The sequence below is a fragment of the Podarcis raffonei genome, chromosome Z (assembly GCF_027172205.1).
Source record: "Podarcis raffonei isolate rPodRaf1 chromosome Z, rPodRaf1.pri, whole genome shotgun sequence".
NCBI lineage: Eukaryota > Metazoa > Chordata > Lepidosauria > Squamata > Lacertidae > Podarcis > Podarcis raffonei.
The window spans coordinates 46,831,272-46,852,172 of record NC_070621.1 but is presented as its reverse complement, the minus strand read 5'-3'; the positions used below and the strand labels follow the sequence as shown (position 1 = coordinate 46,852,172).

The following is a 20,901-nucleotide window of genomic DNA, read 5'->3' as shown; positions in this document are numbered from 1 at the left end:
TGATTGCTGTAGTTAACTGTAGTTGACCCACACCAAGTTTCAATTCAACAACCCTTCACAAACTACAGTGCCCAGAATCCTCTGAAGGAAACAATGTGCTTTAAATGTGATTTCAAGGTACAGCGTGTGCACACAAGTCGTGCTCCTTCCACAGTCCCCACAGCCACACAGCTTCACACCGAATGGCAGATGTGGAACAGGAGCTAGGAGGCGAATGCCGTCTCCTCATCCTCCCTCTGCTAACTTTCGTTTCCTTTCTCATGCAGGCCCATCTTTGCAGCTTACAAACCAATAAAGCGCTGCCTTAGAAGTGTTTGCTTTAGCTAATTATATATGAAATACATAGGATGAGAGTGCTGAGTCCCACAGAAAGGCTTGACTTTTGGGACAGTGAGAGCGCTCAAATGATGGGCTGTTTCTCCCAGCAGAGGGCGCTCCTCTGTAATTAAAGCCAAAACTGCTTGGAAAAGCCTTGTGTTTAAACTTGAAGCCTTGTCCAACCATTTGCTGAAAGGGAATCCAGGTTTTGCTTGTTTGTTTTTTAAAAAATATTATAGCCTCCTCATTTTTGTCACAGTCTGTTCCACATTTCTTGCTTAGGGTTAGGCTTGCTTGATCACAATATCAAACCAAGGGAAAGTTGGAGGCTCCATGTTGCAAATCAAAAGGTTTGGAAATGAACAGTATTACCATGATACAGTGTTGGACTAACACTAACACCTGGGAGAGCAGAGTTCAAATCCCCACATGGCCATGAAACTCACTGGATGTGACCTGGGGGGTCAAGCCACTGCCTCTCAGCTTAACCAGCCTCGCAGGATTGTTGCTGTATGGATAAAATGAGAAGAAGGGTTTTTTCCAGCTCCTGCTCCTTGGAGGAACGGTGATATAAATAAACAAAGCAACAAAAATAAAAATCACCCAGAAAAGTGATGTTCCACTTTAAATAAGGGTAAACATGAGACGCCTGGCAAGAGCCCTTTATTTTTGTAGTGTGCACACACCATACTTAGTAACATAAAATAAAAACAAACTCCACTTTACCCAGGTATTCCAAATTCTGAGTTCCTACCAATTAAGTTCTATTCAGAGTAGATCCATTGAAATTAATAGATCAAAGTTAGTCATGCTCATCAGTTTCAGTGGGTCTACTCAGAGTAAAACTCAGCAGCTGCAACCCTCTGAGTCCGAAAAATGGAGAGTGGGTAGGAAGCTTGTGCCTTGGGGCACTGGTGGGTTCCCCGCCCCATCACCCTGTTGAAGGTTGTGACCCAGGAAGAGAGAGGAAAATACTGGCAGTAAACCACTGGCAGCACAGGTGGTGTTGTATGGAAGGGTATGGCTTCCTGGACCATGGTCTCCACTTTCTGAGGAAGAACTCCTGGTGAGAAGGGTTGCACCTCATGGGGGTGGGCAAGAATGTGTTTGCTAAGAGTCTTTGCAAACCTGATCAGGAAAGCTTTAAACTAAATCCTGAGGGGAAGGGAGACAATATTACAGACAACAGGGGAACAGCTGCAAATGGGGATAATAGCTTCATTGATGCACAGGAAACTGAGGTGGTGTTCTGGAAACCTACTAAAGGGCAAGAAACTACAAGAAAGCCATTGCTGGAGGGAATGACTCATGGTTTCTTTCAGTTGTCTCTGCACGAATGCACAGAATGGGAAACAAGCAAGACAAATTGGAGCTTTTAATACGAGATAGCAGATTTGTGGCTTATGTACATCCCTGATCCACCCTCTTACTTCCTCCTTTAGCATTTTGCTTGATATTTCCATGTGATTAAGTGGTTAATGTTGTGTGGAGAGTCTTGGGTTCAAATCCCTCCTCAGTGAAGAGGGTTGCTGTACTGTCACCTGGAGATTTCCCCTGTACTTCAAAGTTTGCTTCTGGGTCAGCCTCTCCAGTCAGTTCCCCATGCCCCACCCCAGCAGCAGGCCAGGGGTGCCTGGGTGCCTGCCAATACCTACTTACGGTGCCCACAAAAGGTCTCAGTAAATATGCCATCAAAAATTTCCAGGCACATGAGGAACTTGCTCTTCCCTCTCAAGTTTGTTTTTGCACTCACTAGACCTCTCCTTTTAAACATGCCCACATTTCACTGGATGACAGGACCTAACACTCACCACCCATTCTGTTCTGAACAGAAGAGAGAGGCAAAGAGCAACTGCAGCATTGGCCGATGCAGTTGTCGTTGTTCTATTGATGAGAGAGGAGTATGCTTTCACTGTTTCGTGGTACTTTCTTTTTTTCCTGCTCTTTCTGCAGCCGCTTTGTGATTGGCACTCACAGCACTTGCTTAAAATCTCTCAGGTGATGACCTCAATGAATTTTGGCATCAGAGGAGATGCAATGAGCATCCTTCTGCTGTATCAGGCTAAGGGATCGTCTAGCATCTTGCTCTCAAAGTGGTCAGCCAGATGCCTACAGGTAATGCAAAAGCAGAACCCAAGTGCAACAACACTCTCATCTCTTGGAATTCTCTGCAAGAATTCTAGTGTAATAAGAGGGGGAGGAAAACTTTTCTTTATCCACTTTCTGGATGATGCATCACTTTATAAATTTCTACTATGTCGCACTTCTACATGTATGTATGTGTGAAGGTGCTCCTGTTCTCCAAAATACTTTGTATCCTGAGCCTTTGACAACTCCAAATGGTGTGCGTGTGTATGTGTGTGCTTTTAAAAAGAATTCCAGGACCCTTGATCGTTTGTAACTTGAGCTCAGCCTTGGTTAACATCGCTTGCGCTGGGAGGCTCTGATGACGGCAGAACGGCCTTCTGAAAAGATTTCATTTAATCACTTCTCCTGCATTCAATTAAAAAAGTTTCGGTGCCTGAAAGTTGCTCTGGTAAAGGAGCATGTTGGGCTTATTATAAGTGGACTTTTGCACCCGAATAATGGGCTGGATTGTATGACAAAACATTTCGAGGCTCAGAGTGATGTGAAAATAGCTTTGTATAAATGTGATAATTAGATGAAGACGGGCATTTGGCATTGGGCTAATTAAATTTGCATTGATAAGTCAACACATTGGTCTCATATGGCTTAAAGAACCCCCTCTTTTAAAACTGTTTCTCTTGTTTAGAAAACATTAATTAAATTCACACATTTTTCCCATCTGAAGTGGTTACCTTTTTTTGCTAACGGCTCCCAAGGCAAAAGTTAAAGCTTTGGATTCACCTTCAAACTAAGCCTTTAAATTGAAAACCCTCCTTGCTCCCTCCCCCCCTTTCCTTTGCAAATTGGTGATTGCTCCCTTCCTCCCCTTTTCTGAGAGATTTTTTTTGGGGGGGATTTTGTAAGATATTGTCAGAAGATGACTCATTTGAGAAAATGTGATTCCTTCACAATGGAACCCTGTCAGAGTGATCAATGCCTGTTGCTTAAAAGTCAAGTTCCTAACCACAGCTTTAAATTACACACCATCGTTGAGAGGTCATAAAAGTGTTTCAATAAATATGTCTCAAAGGAGAACTTGGTAGGGAACCCACCCCCACAACACAGTTCTTCACAATAGCTCATATGTTTGGGTCACTGATGAAAAATGGAGGGTCACACACCAGAGAATTATGACCTGTTGCTGGTCATATTTTCAGAAGTCAGAGGACCATAAATACATCAAGTAACCTGAGAAAGTTTGTCCCACAACAGCGAACAAATGTAGCAAGGTTCCCCCATTTTCTTTTAGAAATCCCCTCCCCTTTCAAACTTAAATATATTTTGCATTAGAACAGTTAAGGCAAGAGTATCACTTCTTCTTCTTCTTCTTCTTCTTCTTCTTCTTCTTCTTCGTCGGATAAGGTCATTATTTATTTATTATAGGACATTTTGTAACAACAACAACAAAAACGTGGCCTCTGTGTTTTCTCCAAACTCAGGTTTAACGGATTAATTAGATTTGGCTTATAAAGATTTAATCAACTAAAAGGCTGCTCCAGTCATGGAATCATAGAATTTTAGGGTTGGAAGGGACTCCAAGGGTCATCTAGTCCAACCCCCTGCAATGCAGGGATCTCAGCTAAATCATCGAGGACAGATGTCCTCTGCTGAAAAACTTCTAAGGAAGGAGAGTCCACTTCCCTTGATCTGCTTCTGTGGATGCAGCCTAGGATAGCATTAGCCCCCCCCCCTTTTTTTTTGCTGCTGCATCACACTGTTGACTCATGTGAAGCTTGTGGTCCATTAAGACCACTAAATCCTTTTCACATGTACTACTGGCAGCCAGGTGTCCTCATCTTAAATTTCTTCAGTTAGTTCTTCCTGCCTAAGTGCAGAACCAGACTTTTGTCCCTACTGAAGTTCATTTTGTTAGCTCACGCCCAGTTCTCCAATCCGTTAAGATTGTTTTGAATCCTGATTCTGTCTTCTGCAACATTAGCTACTCCTCCCAGTTTGGTGTCACCTGCAAATTGGATGAGCATCCCCTCAATTCCTTCATCCAAGTCATTTATAAAGACGTTTTGAACAATCAACCAGCTACTCATACATAAACCACGCTTGCACAACAACATTAACAACCCATATAACAAAAGATTGCAGCCAGGCTTAAACCAGTACAACTCCCTCCCCATCTCTCAAACACTGCGTCATCTTCATGAACTCTGGCTTTAACACAAGTGTTGAGAAACATGGGGACCTAGCCTGTGAATGAGTGAATGGTGACCGAGGGAGCTACTGCTTCCCCATGCAGCCTGGCAGCTGCCTCCCTTTGAAGAATGGTTGGCAGGAGTGCCAACTTGGCCCCATGACTGTGGGTGACTGGGGCCATGGGTGCCATGCAGCGTACATGGCCCTGGCACCAAAATTTGTGGGTGTCCAGCCCCTTTAAGGTGGAATTTTGTGGGTGCTCGGGCGCCCAGGCTCCCACTGGAGTTGGCACCTATGATGGTCAGGCCAGCTCTGCATGAGTCTGGCAATAGTATGAGGCAACTTCCTAAGCAACTAAGGTCAAAGAAATATATTCAGCTTGTTTCAGAACAATTGTTTTACTCGGATGCAAACTGAATCAACACGATAGAAGTTTATAAAATTATGCATGGCTCAGTTGAGATCCCCCCCCACTCTCATAACACTGGAACTCGTGGAAATCCAGTGAAGCTAAAAGAAAGTCCTTCTTATAATTCCATACTATACATACACATATTATATTACATTTTACATTTATTCTTGCTCTCAAGAGCTGACCTCCCTCCTTCCTTCTTCTGGCTTTGAAATAAAGATAATCTTAAAAAAAGTCCTTCTTTATGGAGTGCATAGATGATCTATGGAACTCACATCCACAGGAGGCAGTGATGGCCACCAATCTGGATGGCTTGAAAAGAGGATTAGATAAATTCATGGAAGAGAAGGCTCCCAATGACTACCAGTTGTGATGGCTATGCTCTGCCACCATAGTTGGAGCAATGATTCTGAATGCCAGTTGCTAGAAACCACAGTAGGGAACAGTTGCTCTTGTGCTCAGATCCTGCTCCCTGGTTTCCCACAGGTATCTGGTTGACCACTGTAAGAACAGGATGCTGGACTAGATGGGCCACTGGTCTAATCCAGCAGGCTCTTCTTATGTTCTTAATTAACCCAGTGGTCGGCTCAGATTCCTTTAACCGAGCAGCCATCCGTCATAACAAGCACACAATTTGTAAGCATCACACTTAGGTGTACTCTCAAAAAGTCTCAGGCACACACCTGCTTGTGTAACAGGTGAAGAGGCCCCTTCTCCAGGACTCACTCAGCATTTTTTTCATTCCACCCTGTTTCATTTTGAGGGCGCTTCAGTTTCTGCAAACAGGCAGGAGGTCTCCTCCAGTCAGCTGAAATTGTCTGGGCGCTTTGCTCTCCATACTGACTACCCACAGCGATGGCTTTCATCAGGAAGGGTGAAATCTTGAAACCAGCATCCTTTGTACGGGTATGTAAAGCAAGCACTATGCACGATAATACTGACTCATCACCCAGTAGTCATTAGCGAATATTCTATTTTCTGTCAATAAACGGAATTTAAACACTTAGTAGCTAAGCTTCTTAAAATTCATAGCTGATGAGGGAGCAATTAAGGCAGGATTTTAATGAATACCCATAAACTCTGACAGCTCCTCCCAGGAAGAAAGCTTCATTGCTCGCTCGCTTAGTAGGCTTCTTTTTCGTATTTTAATTTGGAATATTGTTCAGACAGATAAATGGCAATGAAACACTATTAAAGAGAAAACCTTTATCTTTCCAGCTAATTATGTTAATCTTTCACCCATTATCTCATTTTATCAGCTGACTGGGAAACAGGTGCAGTGTGCCAGACTGGGGGAGAGCTGCCATGGTGGATGGAGACATGGACTTGGGAAAGAAGGAGGAGGAGCTGGGTTCAAATCTCTTCTGAACTTACAGCTCCCCGGTTGACTTTGTGCCTAGCCTACCTTGCAGGTCTGTCATGAGGCAACTGGCCCTGAACCCCTTGAAGAAAAGCCAAAGTACTAATATTGGGGAGGGGAATATCCCATAAATTGTATCCCATATCCCACAAATTTTTATTGCACTGTGAAATCCTTTTGAGATGCTTCATGGGAAGCAATTCAATAATAATAATAATAATAATAATAATAATAATAATAATAATAATATTTTTTTTTAAAAAAATACCCCGCCCATCTGACTAGGTTGCCCCAGCCACTCTGGGCGGCTTCCAATATCATCCCTGAAAGGGACTTGCCTTTAAAAGACAACATGAAATAACAATAATGAAATACTATTATTACTATGACTAACTACTATTAAATTTAATACCAAACCGTCACCAGCATGTGGGTTACAACAATTTTAAATTCAAAATTAGAAGCAGTCAAAACAACTCAGAATCATAAAAATAAGTTGGGAGCTAAAAAAACAAACCCCATACACCTCAAGTGTCAAGAGCCAAGGTGTGTCCTTAGCATTTGCTGAAAGATGTATAGTGAAGTTTTCAGAGACCTCTGTGGGGAGGGAATTCTGCAGCTTAGACGCTGCCGCAGAGGTTATCCTCTTCTGAGCTTCTAAGGGTGCTGGAGCTAGCAAGAGGTTTCTCTCTGCTGATCTTAACACCCATGAAGGCCTGGAGGAAAGTAGGCAGTCATTCAGACATTTCTTAGGGCTTCAGACACTAGTGTGAGCACCTTGAATTGGGCTCGGAAATGAACAGGGAGCCAATTGTGATAATAAAGAGGGTTTCTGAACATGAGGTGAGGACGCCTTTCAGTCACCACCATGTAAGCAGTGCTCACCTCCACCACCCATAACTAGGCTTCCACAATAGGGATGATAGGTCAAGATATTTGGCATCTTAGCAGTGTCACTGCTGGATGGAGCTGTCCATAAGTAGAGGTGCCAACCATGGATGGAAAAAAGCTGGGAGTCAGGATGCCACCTGGAACAGATAGGCCTTCAAGGCAGTTTCATGTCATGTATGCCAGCCTCCCCCAACCTCCAGATACCATTACTGGATGCCAGCTCCCATCAGCTCCAGCCAGAACAGCCAATGATCTGGTTTGATAGGAGCTGTGGATCCCATGACATCTAGGGAAATAATAATAATAATAATAATAATAATAATAATAATAATAATAATAATAAGGCCCAGTATGGCTTGCTTCATCTGGGCGCTACTCTCTGGTACACAGCAGCAGAGATCCCATCTCAATGCTCCCATCGTCTTTCCCCATTAGCTATGCAGCCTGGGGACGATAGGAGTTGTAGACCAAGCCATCTAGAGGGTAAGTGAAGGTTGCAATGAAACAAAGCTATGAAACAGTGAAGAAGGCTGAAGAAATACAGCAATTTTCTTTTCTGAATTTCCCCAGTCTTGAGTGTGGTTTGTCAGCTTCTTGCATCAGTTTGATGATTAATAATAATAATAATAATAATAATAATAATAATAATAATATAGCCTCATGAAAATGTACACATTTCTTCTAGTATACACATTTGTATGGAATCCCCCCCCCACATGTAAGCAATATTCGTCCAGTGTGTTATTTTCAATAAAATATGCATTATTATGTGAACTTTCCTCTAACATATGCATTTTTTAGACAAATCTTTTGGCTGGATATCTGCACTGCCAAATTCGGAGAATTGGGAATTTGGAAGAACAGGTGTACTTCAGTTCGCACATTGTTCTGGGAAATGCAAATGAGGCAGGTCTGCATAAAATTGCCAGATGAACCAATTTCTCCCCACATTCCTACCAGCGACTTCTCCCTGAGTTTGTCCAGTTGTTATAAAAGGAAAGCAAAGCCAGTGCCCCTGGCCACACCTTACAGCCTCTGACAAGTGTCTTCTGCAGGCATGTGGAGCACAGCTGGGTTTGTGGCCGCTGTACCACTTGCCCATGCTGTACCCTCCACCTGGTGCAAGAATCTCATGGCACGTATGACTTTTTGGCGACCTTCTCTTGTCAGTCACTCCCTCTGTTTGCATGGTTCAGTTGTGTGCCGGATGAAATGCGATGCGCTCTCTGTGCCTTTGGCGAGAAGAAAATTGGCCATCTTGGATCCCTGCCACACCCGTGGGCCTTCGCTGCCAGCACAGCGCTCCCCGTGCACACTGCTGCGTGGGTGTCCCCCCCGCCCCCACAAATTTGTTTGCACGAAGGCACATTTGGACCTCAACAAGACTCCATTTCTTAGCACTCCCGACTCTGCAAGACCTCCGCACGCCACATCGCAAATCCAGGTGGGGATTTGATTCAAATGGACAATTGACTTTTTCCTCTGTGCCTATTTCAAAGCACTGGAGCAGAGAGGCAGGCGCTGGTACACTCTGGAGCCATCTGGGGCATCTGTTGACCTTTCGCTGGCCTTGATTTGTAATCAACAATTTTGTGAATTTCAAATCACATCAGAATCACAGTGTGTAAAAAACTGTCAGTTTACCAACCATTAAACATGCAGTAAGCTGCCTTCGGGGGGTTCAAGATACCATGATACTCCCCCCCTCCAGACTGTGTTTTCCACATGACGTAATGCGAGAAACCTTGAGAGAGTCTTGGAAACATTCAACTGTATCACTTCTTGGTCAGGTGATGCTTTCCTGAGCAACACACGGGAGACTGAGGGATGTGCAAGCGAGGATCTTAAAAAAAAGAAAGGCGTTGGACCTGTATTGAGCCTATAACATCCGCTCTTTGACATGGGTGCTGAATTAACAAGAGTGCTCTCTTTAAATATAGGTGAACTTGCCACTTAAAATGCACACTCAGTTTCAAACACGCAGGAAAATGATGCGAGGCTCACATAGGATCCGTGGTCTTTTTCTTTGGTAAAGCTGAGAGGTTCTGTGAGGGACAGCTGTGCATTCCCATGTTTCAGGCCATACATATTCATTGCTTACAGACACCAGTCAGCTGACTGGTTCTGTTTGCTGAGGCTTATACTTACCCCTGGAAGTGGGGTGGGTGAATCTGTCAACTGCAGTGACTCCCATTTTCCTCGCTTTTTCCAATTTGAAGTTCAGTTCCTCACATTAGTTTGTATTTTTTAAACAAAAAACAAACAAACAAACAAACAAACAAACAAAAAACAAACACCTTCATGAAAATTCACCAGCAGTTTGTGTGAGTTCTGCCAAAGATGCACATTCTTAATGCAATTTTGTCTTACATCTTTTTGCCCAATGTAATGCAGATTTTTTGCAAAGCAATGTCCCATGTTGTAACACATTTTTGCGTATGTTCTTCAGGAATATATGTAGGCACAAGATTCTTTGGCAGCTTTGCAGGACCCTCCTATGCTATTTCCAGAGCCTGGCAAGGAAGGAAACCTGCTGGGTGTGCAGGTGGGATAGGAAAATAAATAACTGGAGAGCAAGGAACAGTGGGTTTCTCCCACTTCCATTTATTTATTTACCCCCCCCCCATCCATGCAAAGCTGCAATTGCATAAGTGAAGTGTAAGATGTGCATTGCCTGTACTTACTATATTGAATGGGACACGGGTGGCGCAGCCTTGGGCTTGCCGATCAGAAGGTCAGCGGTTCGAATCCCCGCAATGGGGTGAGCTCCCATTGCTCAGTCCCAGCTCTTGCCAACCTAGCAGTTCAAAAGCACATCAAAGTGCAAGTAGATAAATAGCTACCACTCCGGCGGGAAGGTAAATGGCGTTTCTGTGCACTGCTCTGGTTCACCAGAAGCGGCTTAGTCATGCTGGCCACATGACCTGGAAGCTGTACACCGACTCCCTCGGCCAATAAAGCGAGATGAGCGCCGCAACCCCAGAGTCGGTCACGACTGGACCTAACGGTCAGGGGTCGCTTTACCTTTACCTTTACTATATTTATTAAATAAATAAATAAATAAATAAATGCTACCAGATTATCTTATCTTTCTCCTTTTAGTCCAATGAGTAATTTATTTCTATGAGTGTACGACTGTCTCACAGGAGTGAGGAATTTCCATATTTTATGATACCTAGAGCAACCTATTGCAGTGTTCTCCAACCTTGGGCCTCCAGAGGTTGCTGAACTACAACTCCCGTCACCCCCAGCCACCTTATCAATATTCTTGGATGATGGGAGTTATAGTTCAGCAACCTCTGTGTGTGCTATTCGTGGATCTGCTCAGTGCAGCAATTTTGTCCTCCTGGTGGCCCTGCGCAGTGAATTAGGCTGAGGAGTAGAAGCAAGCCAGCTGGCCCAAGGCCACCTGGTGAGACTGAAGTCAAGGTGTGGGAGATGTGGCTCCCTAGATGTTCTAGGACCCACAACTCCTGTGTCCCCTGGCCATTGGCTGTGCTGGCAGGGGCTGATGGGAGCTGGTGTCCAAAAGCTATTTCTGGAGCCCACAAGGTCCCCACCCCTGATCTTAAAGAACGAGGTGGAGATTTGTGCCTGGATCTTCCCGGCCTTAGCTCAACACTTTAGGCAGTTTCTGAAATCAGATGCTATGGCATGTCTACATGGAAGCGGTTGTATTATAGTGACTGCATCTCTCCAGTACACAACTGAACTGTGGCTAGGACTGTCCCTGATTATGTCTCTTGCAATTCATGACCATTTGACTCCGCTCTTTACACCACCGCCCCTCCCCTTTGGGTATGTTTGTATTTTGCCAGTTGAGAGCAACAGCTTCATGTATCTGACAAAGTGGTCTGCAGCCCACAAAAGCTTTATGCAACAATGAATCTGTGAGTCTTTAAGGTGCCATAAGGACTCTTTGTTGTTTTCATCAGGAACAGCCTTTGGGAGTTGCAGGTTGGTAGGAAACCAAGACCGTCCCGATTTAAATGGGCACGGACGAAGCTTTTCTTTGCCGGTCAATTTCCCTTCGAAAGGAAAATCAATGTGCTTCCTCTTGGCCTAGTCTCTCTGGACTTCAGTGATCTCCTGAAGCTGCTGAAATATTGACTTTCTGGCTGCCGATCCGTTATGAGATTCTAGAGAGTTTAATCTGCAAAGGATTTGGCAACCAGAGGGACAATGCCAAGTACACAACTAGCCCACGACACATTTTTGCAGATGGGTGCGGAAATGCAATAAATGGTAGGGCTTTCAATAAATTCCTGCTGTAACCTTAAAGGACCCTTACCTGGAAGGAACAACCCCAGATGATGACTGTTGCTGTTACATTTCTCTCCCATTTTTTCTCTAAAGTGCTTGAGGTGGCATACGCCGTCCCCCCTCTCCCTCACAACAACACTATGAGCTAGGCCAGGTTTGAGAAGGAGAATGGCCCAAAGCCACTCAGTGAGTTTCATGGCTGAGAGAGTGTTTGATCTCTGGTCTCCAAGGTCCTAGCCTGAAACTCTAACCACTGTGCATCCCTGTCATCGTTGGGAAAATGCTGTCGCTCGGTGGCAGAGCATCTGCTTTGCATGCAGAAGGTCCCAGGTTCAATCCCTAGCATCTCCAGACAGGGATGGGAGAGACTTTCTGCCTGAAGCCATGGAGAGACTCTGCCAGCCAATCTAAACAATACTGCTTTGAGGCTTCTCTTTTGCCATCTGGTTGGCCACTGGTCCGAAACAGGATGCTGGACTTGATGGCACCATCCCTAATCTAGGGACCTGAGGTTAAGGAAAACTGATGTAGTTGTAACTTTTATGACAACCCAATATTAACACCCTCCATATTGCAGATGGAGAGGGCTGAGACCTTGCTTAATGGTATTGAGTAAATTCATGGCAGAGGTGAGTTGTGACTTCCTAATCCACAGTTCTGTATTTTAGTGGCAGAGCATTTGCTGGGTGTGCAGAAGGTCACAAGTCTGATCCTTCGCATCTTCAGGTAGGGTTGTGAATTGTCCCCTGCCTGAAACCTTGGCGAGCCTCTCACAGTGTAGACAATACTGAGCTACAAGATCTCTCCCTGGGATAGCTCAGTCAGGAGAGCATGAGACTCTTAATCTAGGGCTGTGGGTATGAGCCCCATTTTGGGCAAAAGTTTCTCCATAGCAGGGAGGTTGGCTTACTTAGATGACCCTTGTAGCTGCTTCCAACACTACCATTCTATGGATCAAGAATCTGACTCAACCTAGGGAAGGTTCTTACATTCCCTTTCATTAGAATCACAAAACCTAGAATATTCATTAAAAAAAAGGAAAGAACAAAGTTCAATTCATTACAGGATATTGGAGGGGAAAACAATATGCTATAAGAATAAGTCAGGGACAAGGGAAAGGGACTTAGCTCTGTGGTGGGGTAACTGCCTTGCATGCAGAAGGTCTCAGGGTCAATTCCCAACATCTCCAGGTAGAGCTGGGAATATCTCCTGCCTGAAACCCTGCTGCCAATCAGAGCAGACAGTACTGAGCTAGGCAGCCCAGCAGCCTGACTCAGTATAAAGCATCTCCCTAGGCTCCACTAATTATTACAAAAAATATAATTATTGCACCAGTTATTCTTCATCATCAGCATCCGAATCAAGATAAGGATAACGACGATCACGATGATGATGATAATTTGCAAGCCTTTCCTTTCTCTGCCCCTCACTTTTTCTCCATGGAAAGCAAGGGGTGGGGGGAGAAAGTCGTAGTTTTGTCAGTACTCCTGTCTCTTTTGTTGTTCTCTTTTTCTCAGAAGTCTTTGCTGCTTTTATCCTAATCCCAGTCATGCATGAGGGAGCAGTTGCGCCCCTCTTGTTTCTCTGTTCTGCTGGTTTTGAATCGGCAGGGGCTCCCCCTTTGTTCCCTTTATTTTTGGAACACAGAAAAGGTAAAAGAATAGGAACAGCGATTGAAACTCTTAAGAAGAGTAACCTTCGATAGTTATTTAGATTTCATTCATTTTTGCCATGTTGGTAATTATGAAGGGGCCATGGCAATTATAAAAGAAAAGAGATTGAGAGGAGGAGGAGGAGGAGGAGGAGAAGAAGAAGAAGAAGAAGAAGAAGGGGGTGAGTTTGCATCAACTTAGAAAACTTTATAGTGCATGAGAGAGTATATGCAGTTTAAAACAAACAAACACATCAGCGGATTTCTGAAGGGAGGTAAATGACACAAGCCCTGCCAATATTTTGTGTGGGTTTTTGACTCTGTAGCTTCTTTGTAGTGGTTGTTTTATGACTCAGGCCTATTTCTCTGTGTGCCTGAAGACACCAAGTTGCTTGTTTAAGAAGATGCTCCCAAGTCAGAATATTTTGATTTTGCTTCACCGTTTCAGAGCAACTTCTAACCAATAACGGATTCTTATAAATTAATAAACGCAGGAGGAGTCTGTCTTTGGAAAGAGTCTGTGTGCCCTCAATACTGGTGAACCTTTCACATATGAATACAAAATTATGCCCATCCACATGTTTCTTTCATCTGAAAAACAAAAAACAAAAACAAAACCACCCCCAAATCTTTTATGATTTTGGCATTTTTCCTCAGCTGCAATCAACAGGCCCCCACCCTGCCCCGTACTTGTATGTGCTTGCTCCCTTGTTGCCATGGTGAAGCTACAGGCCTGAAATTTTTCACAGGCCCTTAACTATGAAGTTTTTTATTTAGGGGGGGAAATCCCCCCTGAACTGTTTTGATTAATTTTTCTCCTTCCACTTCAACTTTCTCTCTCACGCACTTAAACTGTTTTCTCTATTGTGGTTCCTCTACTCCCCCCCTTGATTTATGGCAGGTTGCTGTCGCTCTAAATAGATGTGCGTCTTAAAAACCCTCCTTTCTGCCCCTAATGCAAAAAGAAGAAGGGCGAATGAAGAAGGAGGAGAAGGAGGAGAAGAAGAGGAAGGGGGGGGGGAAGAACCCCTCTAAGCCGCGCGAGTCAAGCTCAAAGACTTGGTTATTGTCGCTCGTTGTATTTCTAGTCTCTGTGGTTGTCGGGCCTAATTCAAAGTAATTCAGGACACTCAGTAGGGGCAGCGCCGAGCGCCACAGGAAATTATGATAGCAAAAGTCTTCCTGTAGTGTTCTGAGCCGGCCAGTACAAAGTGCCTTGGGCTGGCGGTTACCTGAATAGGGTTGAATTAGACCAGACAACCGCATCATCCCACTTCTTAATCTATTAGAGCGATATACAAGTGGCAATTGTTGATTGCAAAAGTGGGATTAAGGAGCTCTTCAAGGGAATTGATTTTCTTGTGAGAACAAAAAAAAAGGGGGGGGGAGAAAAAAAGAAAAAAGAATGGGGGTGGGTGGGGAGGAGAAGGGTAGAGGGGAGTGAAAAGAGAGAAGCTTCGTTTTGAGTCGCACAGCCAGCAGAGTTTGGTGAAAGAGTTCCACTCCAAATGTTAGAGTTAAAAGCAATCAAGGAGAGGTGTTGTTTTGTTTTTTAACCCCCCCCCGCATCCCGACCTCCCCCCCTCCATCCCATGGAGATGCAGTGCAGGTAAGAGAGCGAGCGAGAAAGAGAGGAATAAATGATGGGAATGGTCTTCAATTAAAGAGAAAAGAACTTGTTAAAAGGAAGCTAGATGGGTTTTTTTAAAAAATGGCCACACAGCTTAGCTGGTCTGTTGAATTTTTGTAGTTCCCCTCAACTCAGCCATCGATGTTCCTCCTGATATGATGGCAGAAGGTAGGCAGGAGTGATCTGCTGCGATCTTTAGCTTCCTTTTGTTTGGAAGTGGCTGGTTTTGTTTAATATGTGCAGCACCAAAAAGACCTGGGAGACTGAATATCTCATACGGTGCTCTCATAGTTTTGGCACGGGGCGAACAAATCTGAACTTTGCTGTCTGGCAAAAATTCTTAAACAGTGGTCAAATCCACAGCATACATTTAAAGCACAGTTAACATACATGGAAAGCATGTAGATCTCCCTGCCCCAGGAATCCAGAGAGCTGTTGCTGAGCTATAATTCCCAGCACCCTGCACAAACTACAGTTCCTAGGATTCTTTGTGAGAAGCCATGTGCTTTGTGTAGCGTGGATATGAGCAGTGCATTGGCTGCTCAACATGAGGTGTTGGTGCCTTTGAAAAGATGTCTTCTTAATTGTAATAATATGAGGGGATTGGCAGAGGGAACTCTCTCTCTGAAAGTGAGAAAATTAAGACTTTGCAGCATTCAAGCTTCAGCCATAAAAACATTCCTAAGGAGAGTTTGGCGCATTCCATGCTGGAAGTATTGTGAGCAGCTTCTCTGCTAAGGAGGACCTTGGGAAAGAGCCACAACTCAGGGGTAAAGCATCTGCCTTGTGTCTAAAAGGTCTCAGGTTCAGTCCCTGGCTATCCAGGTAGGGCTGCGAAAGACCCCACTGAGATCCTGGAGAGCTGCTGCCAATCATAGAATTGTTGAGCTGGAAGGGACTCCGAGGGTCATCCAGTCTAACCTCCTGCAATGCAGGAATCTCAACTCAAGTATCCATGACAGATGGCCACCCAACCTCCAGTGAGGTTCCAATGAAGGAGAATCCCCCACCTTTTGAGGGAGACCATTCCACTGTCGAACAACTCTTACTGTCAGAAAGTTCTCCCTGATATTTAGTAGGAAACTCCTTTCTTGCAACATGAAGCCATTGCCTTGAGTCCTACCCTCCAGAAAAGAAACTTGCTCCCTCTTCCATGTAACGGCCCTTGATATATTTGAAAATGGCTCTCATATCTCCTCTCAGTCGCCTCTCTTCCAGGCTAAACATACCCAGCTCTTTCAAGTGTTCCTCATAAAGCTTGGTTTCCAGATTCTTGATCATTTTGGTTGTCCTCCTCTACACACCTTCCAGCTTGCTAACATCCTTCCTAAATTGTGGTGCCCAGAATTGGACATAGTATTCAAGGTGTGGCCTGACTAAGACAGAACTGAGTGGGACTATTACTTCCCTTGATCTGGACATTAGACTTTTGTTGATGCAGCCTGTTGATGCTAGTTTCTAAACTTCCACCCACCCACCCCCTCTGATCTCAGAGGCATGATCAGAGTTCAAGGACACAGTTCAGCCAGGCAAAAACACTCAAGGATGGTATGAAGCAGGGCTGGTGTGGCTGAAGAGAATGTATGGCCCTATGTGGTTCCCAGGCCCAAGGTTGCCCACTCCTGTTTTATCCCACCGCTTAAACCCCCAGCTTTATAAAGGGCAATCCGTACAGAGAGCAGTGAGCCTGCTCATGAAGCATTTTGGCCTTTCACAGCTCCACCTATTGGGGATTGCTGCATTGATGCAAAGTCTCCATTGATGCAGGTCCAATTGCTCTTGGCATGCGATTATGTTATGGCTCCGGTTGCTTGCCAAGTGTTGGACAGGTTTTGTTTTAGGACCTGGAAGAGACACCTGCCAGCTCTGGAGATGGGAGTCAGCTTGGGCTGTTGATCCACCCTTGCCCTGTAGGTGGCAGCACATCCAGTGAGAATGGCAGATGGGATGGGGAAGGGCACCGATTTGGGACTTCAAGGAGAAAGGAGAAACAAGTTTGCTTCTTTTCACAAAGGGTTCGATAGCAATTAGGACCATGGACGCATAGGATGATATTCAGGCTTAGCCATACACGGAGAATGCCCGTAAATGTTAGTGGGCCTACCATCTTAAGGCTTAGATCAGCCTTTCTCAACCTGTGGGTCCCCAGATGTTGTTGAACTACAACTCCCATCACCCCTAGCTAGCAAGGCCAGAGCTCAGGGATGATGGGAGTTGTAGTCCAACAACATCTGGGGACCCACAGGTTGAGAACCACTGGCTTAGAACCGCTGGCTTAGAAGGATCTCAGCCTTACCACACAACCCTGGCTGTGTCTGCCCAGAAGTAACTCCTATTGATTTCAATGGGCTTACTCCCAGGATTCAGTTAGTCAATGCATCGGTTAGATTCAAAGCTTTTTGATCGACTGAAAAGGCATCCCTGATTAATTGAGGGTCACATTCTTTTTTCCAGGTTCAGCCCTGCCCAGACTTGGAATCTGGGCTCTCCTCCACATCGGCAGCAACTGTGAGGAGCCCTTGGATTCAAAACATAGGAACACAGGAAGCTGCTTATTGGTCCTTCTAGCTCAGTATTATCTACACTGACTGGCAGCAGCTTTCCGATGTTTTCCCCAGTCTTATTGGAGATACTGGGGATTAAATCTGGGACCTTTATATGCAAAGCAGGTGCTTTACCACTGAACCAAGGCCCAGGGCCAGCCTGTCCATAAGGCAGACTGAGGCAGCTGCCTCAGGCAGAGGAATCCAAGGGGCAGCTGCATGACCCTAGCAAGCTAGGCTTTTGCAGAAGTGCAGGGTGGTGCCTTCCCCTTTTGCCTCAGGTAGTGAAAAGGGACGTGCCCTTTCCCAGTCCATGTCATAGACTGGTTGGACACAGATGAATGGTGGGGGACTCCCAGGGGAAGATGTCTCAGAGCTGGGGAATTGGTGGTGGGACGATGATGAGTAGTCAGAGGGAGAAGACTGGGAGGAGGAGGTGTCGGAAGCTGAACAGGTAACAGGGCTTAGTGAGCTGGGAGAGTCAGTGGCAGAGAGGAGTCCATAATCAAATTCAGAATTGGAAGCAGGAGAGGAGGAAGACCAAGAGGCAGAGATGAGTCTGGCTGGAGAAGAGCCACAGGTGTATCCCCCTCCTGCTGCAACAAGATCTCCTCCCCACTTGTGTCCCAGAACCAGAAGTGAAAAGGGCAGAGGAGAGATTGACAACAAATAGACACAGTTTCCGATTGGTTGGGAAAAGCCCTGGCGAGGAAGGGACTTAAACAGCTGTGGGGAGGTGGGGACCTTCAACCTCAGCAACTGCTTCATGGGGGCAAGACTTCTTGGAGATGGGTTGCTGAGCTCATTAGGTCTGACACTCATGTGGGGAATGTGCTTTTGCTAATAAAGAGTTAGCTGCAACTTGCACGGCATTATTTAATGTTGGCTTCCTCCTGACACTCCCAGACTGGTGTGGTCAAACCTCAGGCTCCTCTCAATACCCTGAGGGCCACAGGTAAACCAGACAAGAGTTCCATGAATGTCAGCTCAGAGCCTGCCCAGGAGGAGCACCTGTATGGATCAAGGCCTGGCTGAGAGCCAGAAGGGTTGGAGCCTTCCACTCACATATAAGCACCTAGAGTCAGACTGAGCTGCTCACTGCTGAAGCTACAGCTCCCTTAGGGAGCCCCAGTGCAAAGCAGGAATGGCTCATTTGCTGGATCGGAGTCACAACAGCTTCCTGGCTGTGGAGTTGCTGGCACGTACTGGAAAGAACGAGGCAGTGGTAAGGTTGGGGCTGCATGGACACCGGTGGGAGTGCCAGACTGGCTTTGCCAGTATGCCAGCACAGTCCCGAATGGGCCACCACCTCTCCCATTTGAGTAAGCAGCAGTGACTCCATGGACAGGAAGCTACTGTTGTGTGGCTTTGCTATTGCTACAATTTTTGGTTGGAGAACTGCCTCACAAAATTTGGGGAAGCACAAATTTCAAGGAGCAGCTGGACTTTGGTTTGCACATTGTTTTGGGGAGTGCAAATTAGGTCAGGTTGCATTAAAATGTGGGCTGAACTAAATTTCTTTCCTGTTTCTAACCTGGGGTTGGGCCAAATGAAACCAGACACTGGAGATCTGGACTGGATTGAGATAGCAGCAGAGCTAGCCGCTCGGGCACCTGGAGTGGCACACATACCGTGCACCCGGGGCAGGGTGATCCACCCACAGGGGCAATTGGCGTGGCGGTGATCTGCCCAGGTGGGATTTTGTCACCCCCTCTGGGATGACACCCAGGGCAGACCGCCCCCACTGCCCCCCTTCCTACAGCCCTGAATTGAGACTGTAATGGTAAGGGAGAGGGCTTGACCCTTTCCCCCCATTCACCTCCATACTGCGACTGTCCAGTCATGCACTTTTATCCCATTGGTGTTACTACCCCTTAAATTTTTGCAGGGTTTGTGGCACTACAAAGAACATGCACAAACTATTTGGGATTGATTGTAGTGGGCAGAGAAAAGAATGAGTGTCATGAGCAGCAATAGATCTCACATTCTGAAAGAGCAGTTATCTCTTTCCAAAGCAAGGACATTTTCAGGGGGCAGTGAGGGTGCTTGGAGGGGAGACATGACATGTAGGAAGCACATCTTAATTCTTCTGTCACACAGATTCTTTCTGCACATGCCCATTTCCCAGTTGTTTTAACACTCCCCCCAGGGTGGACTGGAATCCAAAACCAGCCCAGTTGCGGGAGGAGGGGAGCAACTTAGAGTCCCTTCATCCACCTGCTGATTCTCTCATTCAGTTACCTCTTCTCCTGTACTCCTGTTATCTTGGCAAACAGGGGTTTTAAAACTTGTGTTTGGCAAGATTAGCATGTGCTTCCCTCAATCTTTTTGGGGGGAGTAAGCGATACACACCTTTGTTTCTTTATAAAGAGTAATGCATCTCTTTGCCCTACAGAAAAAACAAAAACAAAACAACCACATTGCAGCCTCCCTGAGCAACGTTCTTGCAACAGTTTGCTGGCTAGCTGCTGTTGCCTTGATTTCCCAAATTGCGGTTGCCGTCCAATATTTTAATTTTTGACGACGGCATGAGGCTTCAGCTTGGTGCTTTTGTACAGGGCACCATCAATTATGTCTTAAGACATTAATGTACTTTTCAGATCCCACCTCCCCCGCCCCCCCCACCCCCATCCCCACAGCCGTCTATAGCCCCTCTTTCCTCTCCTTGAGTGTTCTGACTTTGAACAGGTTTAATTCAGCGGCTGTCTGCTAAGCTCTGCAGAAAAGAACAATGCCTTCTGATCTGCCTTTTATAGTTTATTGGGAACTGGTGGTCCGCACTGCAGCTTTGGCCGGTGATTAACCAGAATGAAAACAAAGTACACAAGGCTAAGTTGATGTTGGAGGAGCCCGGAGCCCACTTCATTAAGGCCTTAAGAGGGAACCTTTTCTTCCCCCGCACTTGTTCAATACTTTTCAGGTCTCAATTTAATCACGTAATTCTCTCTTAAGTAGCAAGAGAATCTTGCTGCACAGCATGAGGTCTTTTGCCAGGATGACAACTTGGAAAGATAAATTATATATAAATATCTTCATGGCTTTGGCTGGAGGAAACTGTTGTGAATTTGTCCTGCATTCAAACAAATGGGGGCTCACTTTGTTACAAGGGGGTGTTTCAAGCACTTCTGTGTGAATGTCTATTTTTTTTAATTGTCTCTTTTGAATCAGATGCAAAGCAATCAGGTTTGTTTCTTTTCTTTGCCCTGTTTTCAATCAACACGTGGAATAGAGAAAGTAAAAAAAAAAAAAGAGGAGGGGGAAGCACTTCAACTAAAGTTGTCACCCAAATAAATAAATCCTCATGTGTGAATTGGGCAAATCAATCAATTAATTAGCATTTGCATACATGCAAAAATTACACTTCCAAATCAATATCCTTCAGTTAGTTTTGCAAGAGTGCATGCATGCTGAATACCACCTTAGAAATAAGAAGCGTTCCTTCGTGTGTGTGTGTGTGTGTGTGTGTGTGTGTGAGAGAGAGAGAGAGAGAGAGAGAGAGGGAGGGAGAAAGTGGAATGTGTGTTCTAAAGGAGTACCTACTGCTCACTATTTATTTGC

The 20,901-nt window shown here is 45.3% G+C and overlaps 1 protein-coding gene across 1 annotated transcript in view; it reads left to right on the top strand.

Moving 5' to 3' along the window:
- LOC128406207 (transmembrane 9 superfamily member 2-like) overlaps nucleotides 1-6,443 on the top strand; it is a 76,966-nt gene extending 70,523 nt beyond the window's left edge. The window contains exon 17 of the mRNA XM_053373339.1: nucleotides 6,265-6,443. Within this exon, the coding sequence (XP_053229314.1) occupies nucleotides 6,265-6,428 (164 nt within the window). The 3' untranslated portion in view covers nucleotides 6,429-6,443. The remainder of the gene's footprint in view (nucleotides 1-6,264) is intronic.
- Nucleotides 6,444-20,901: the final 14,458 nt, after the last annotated feature.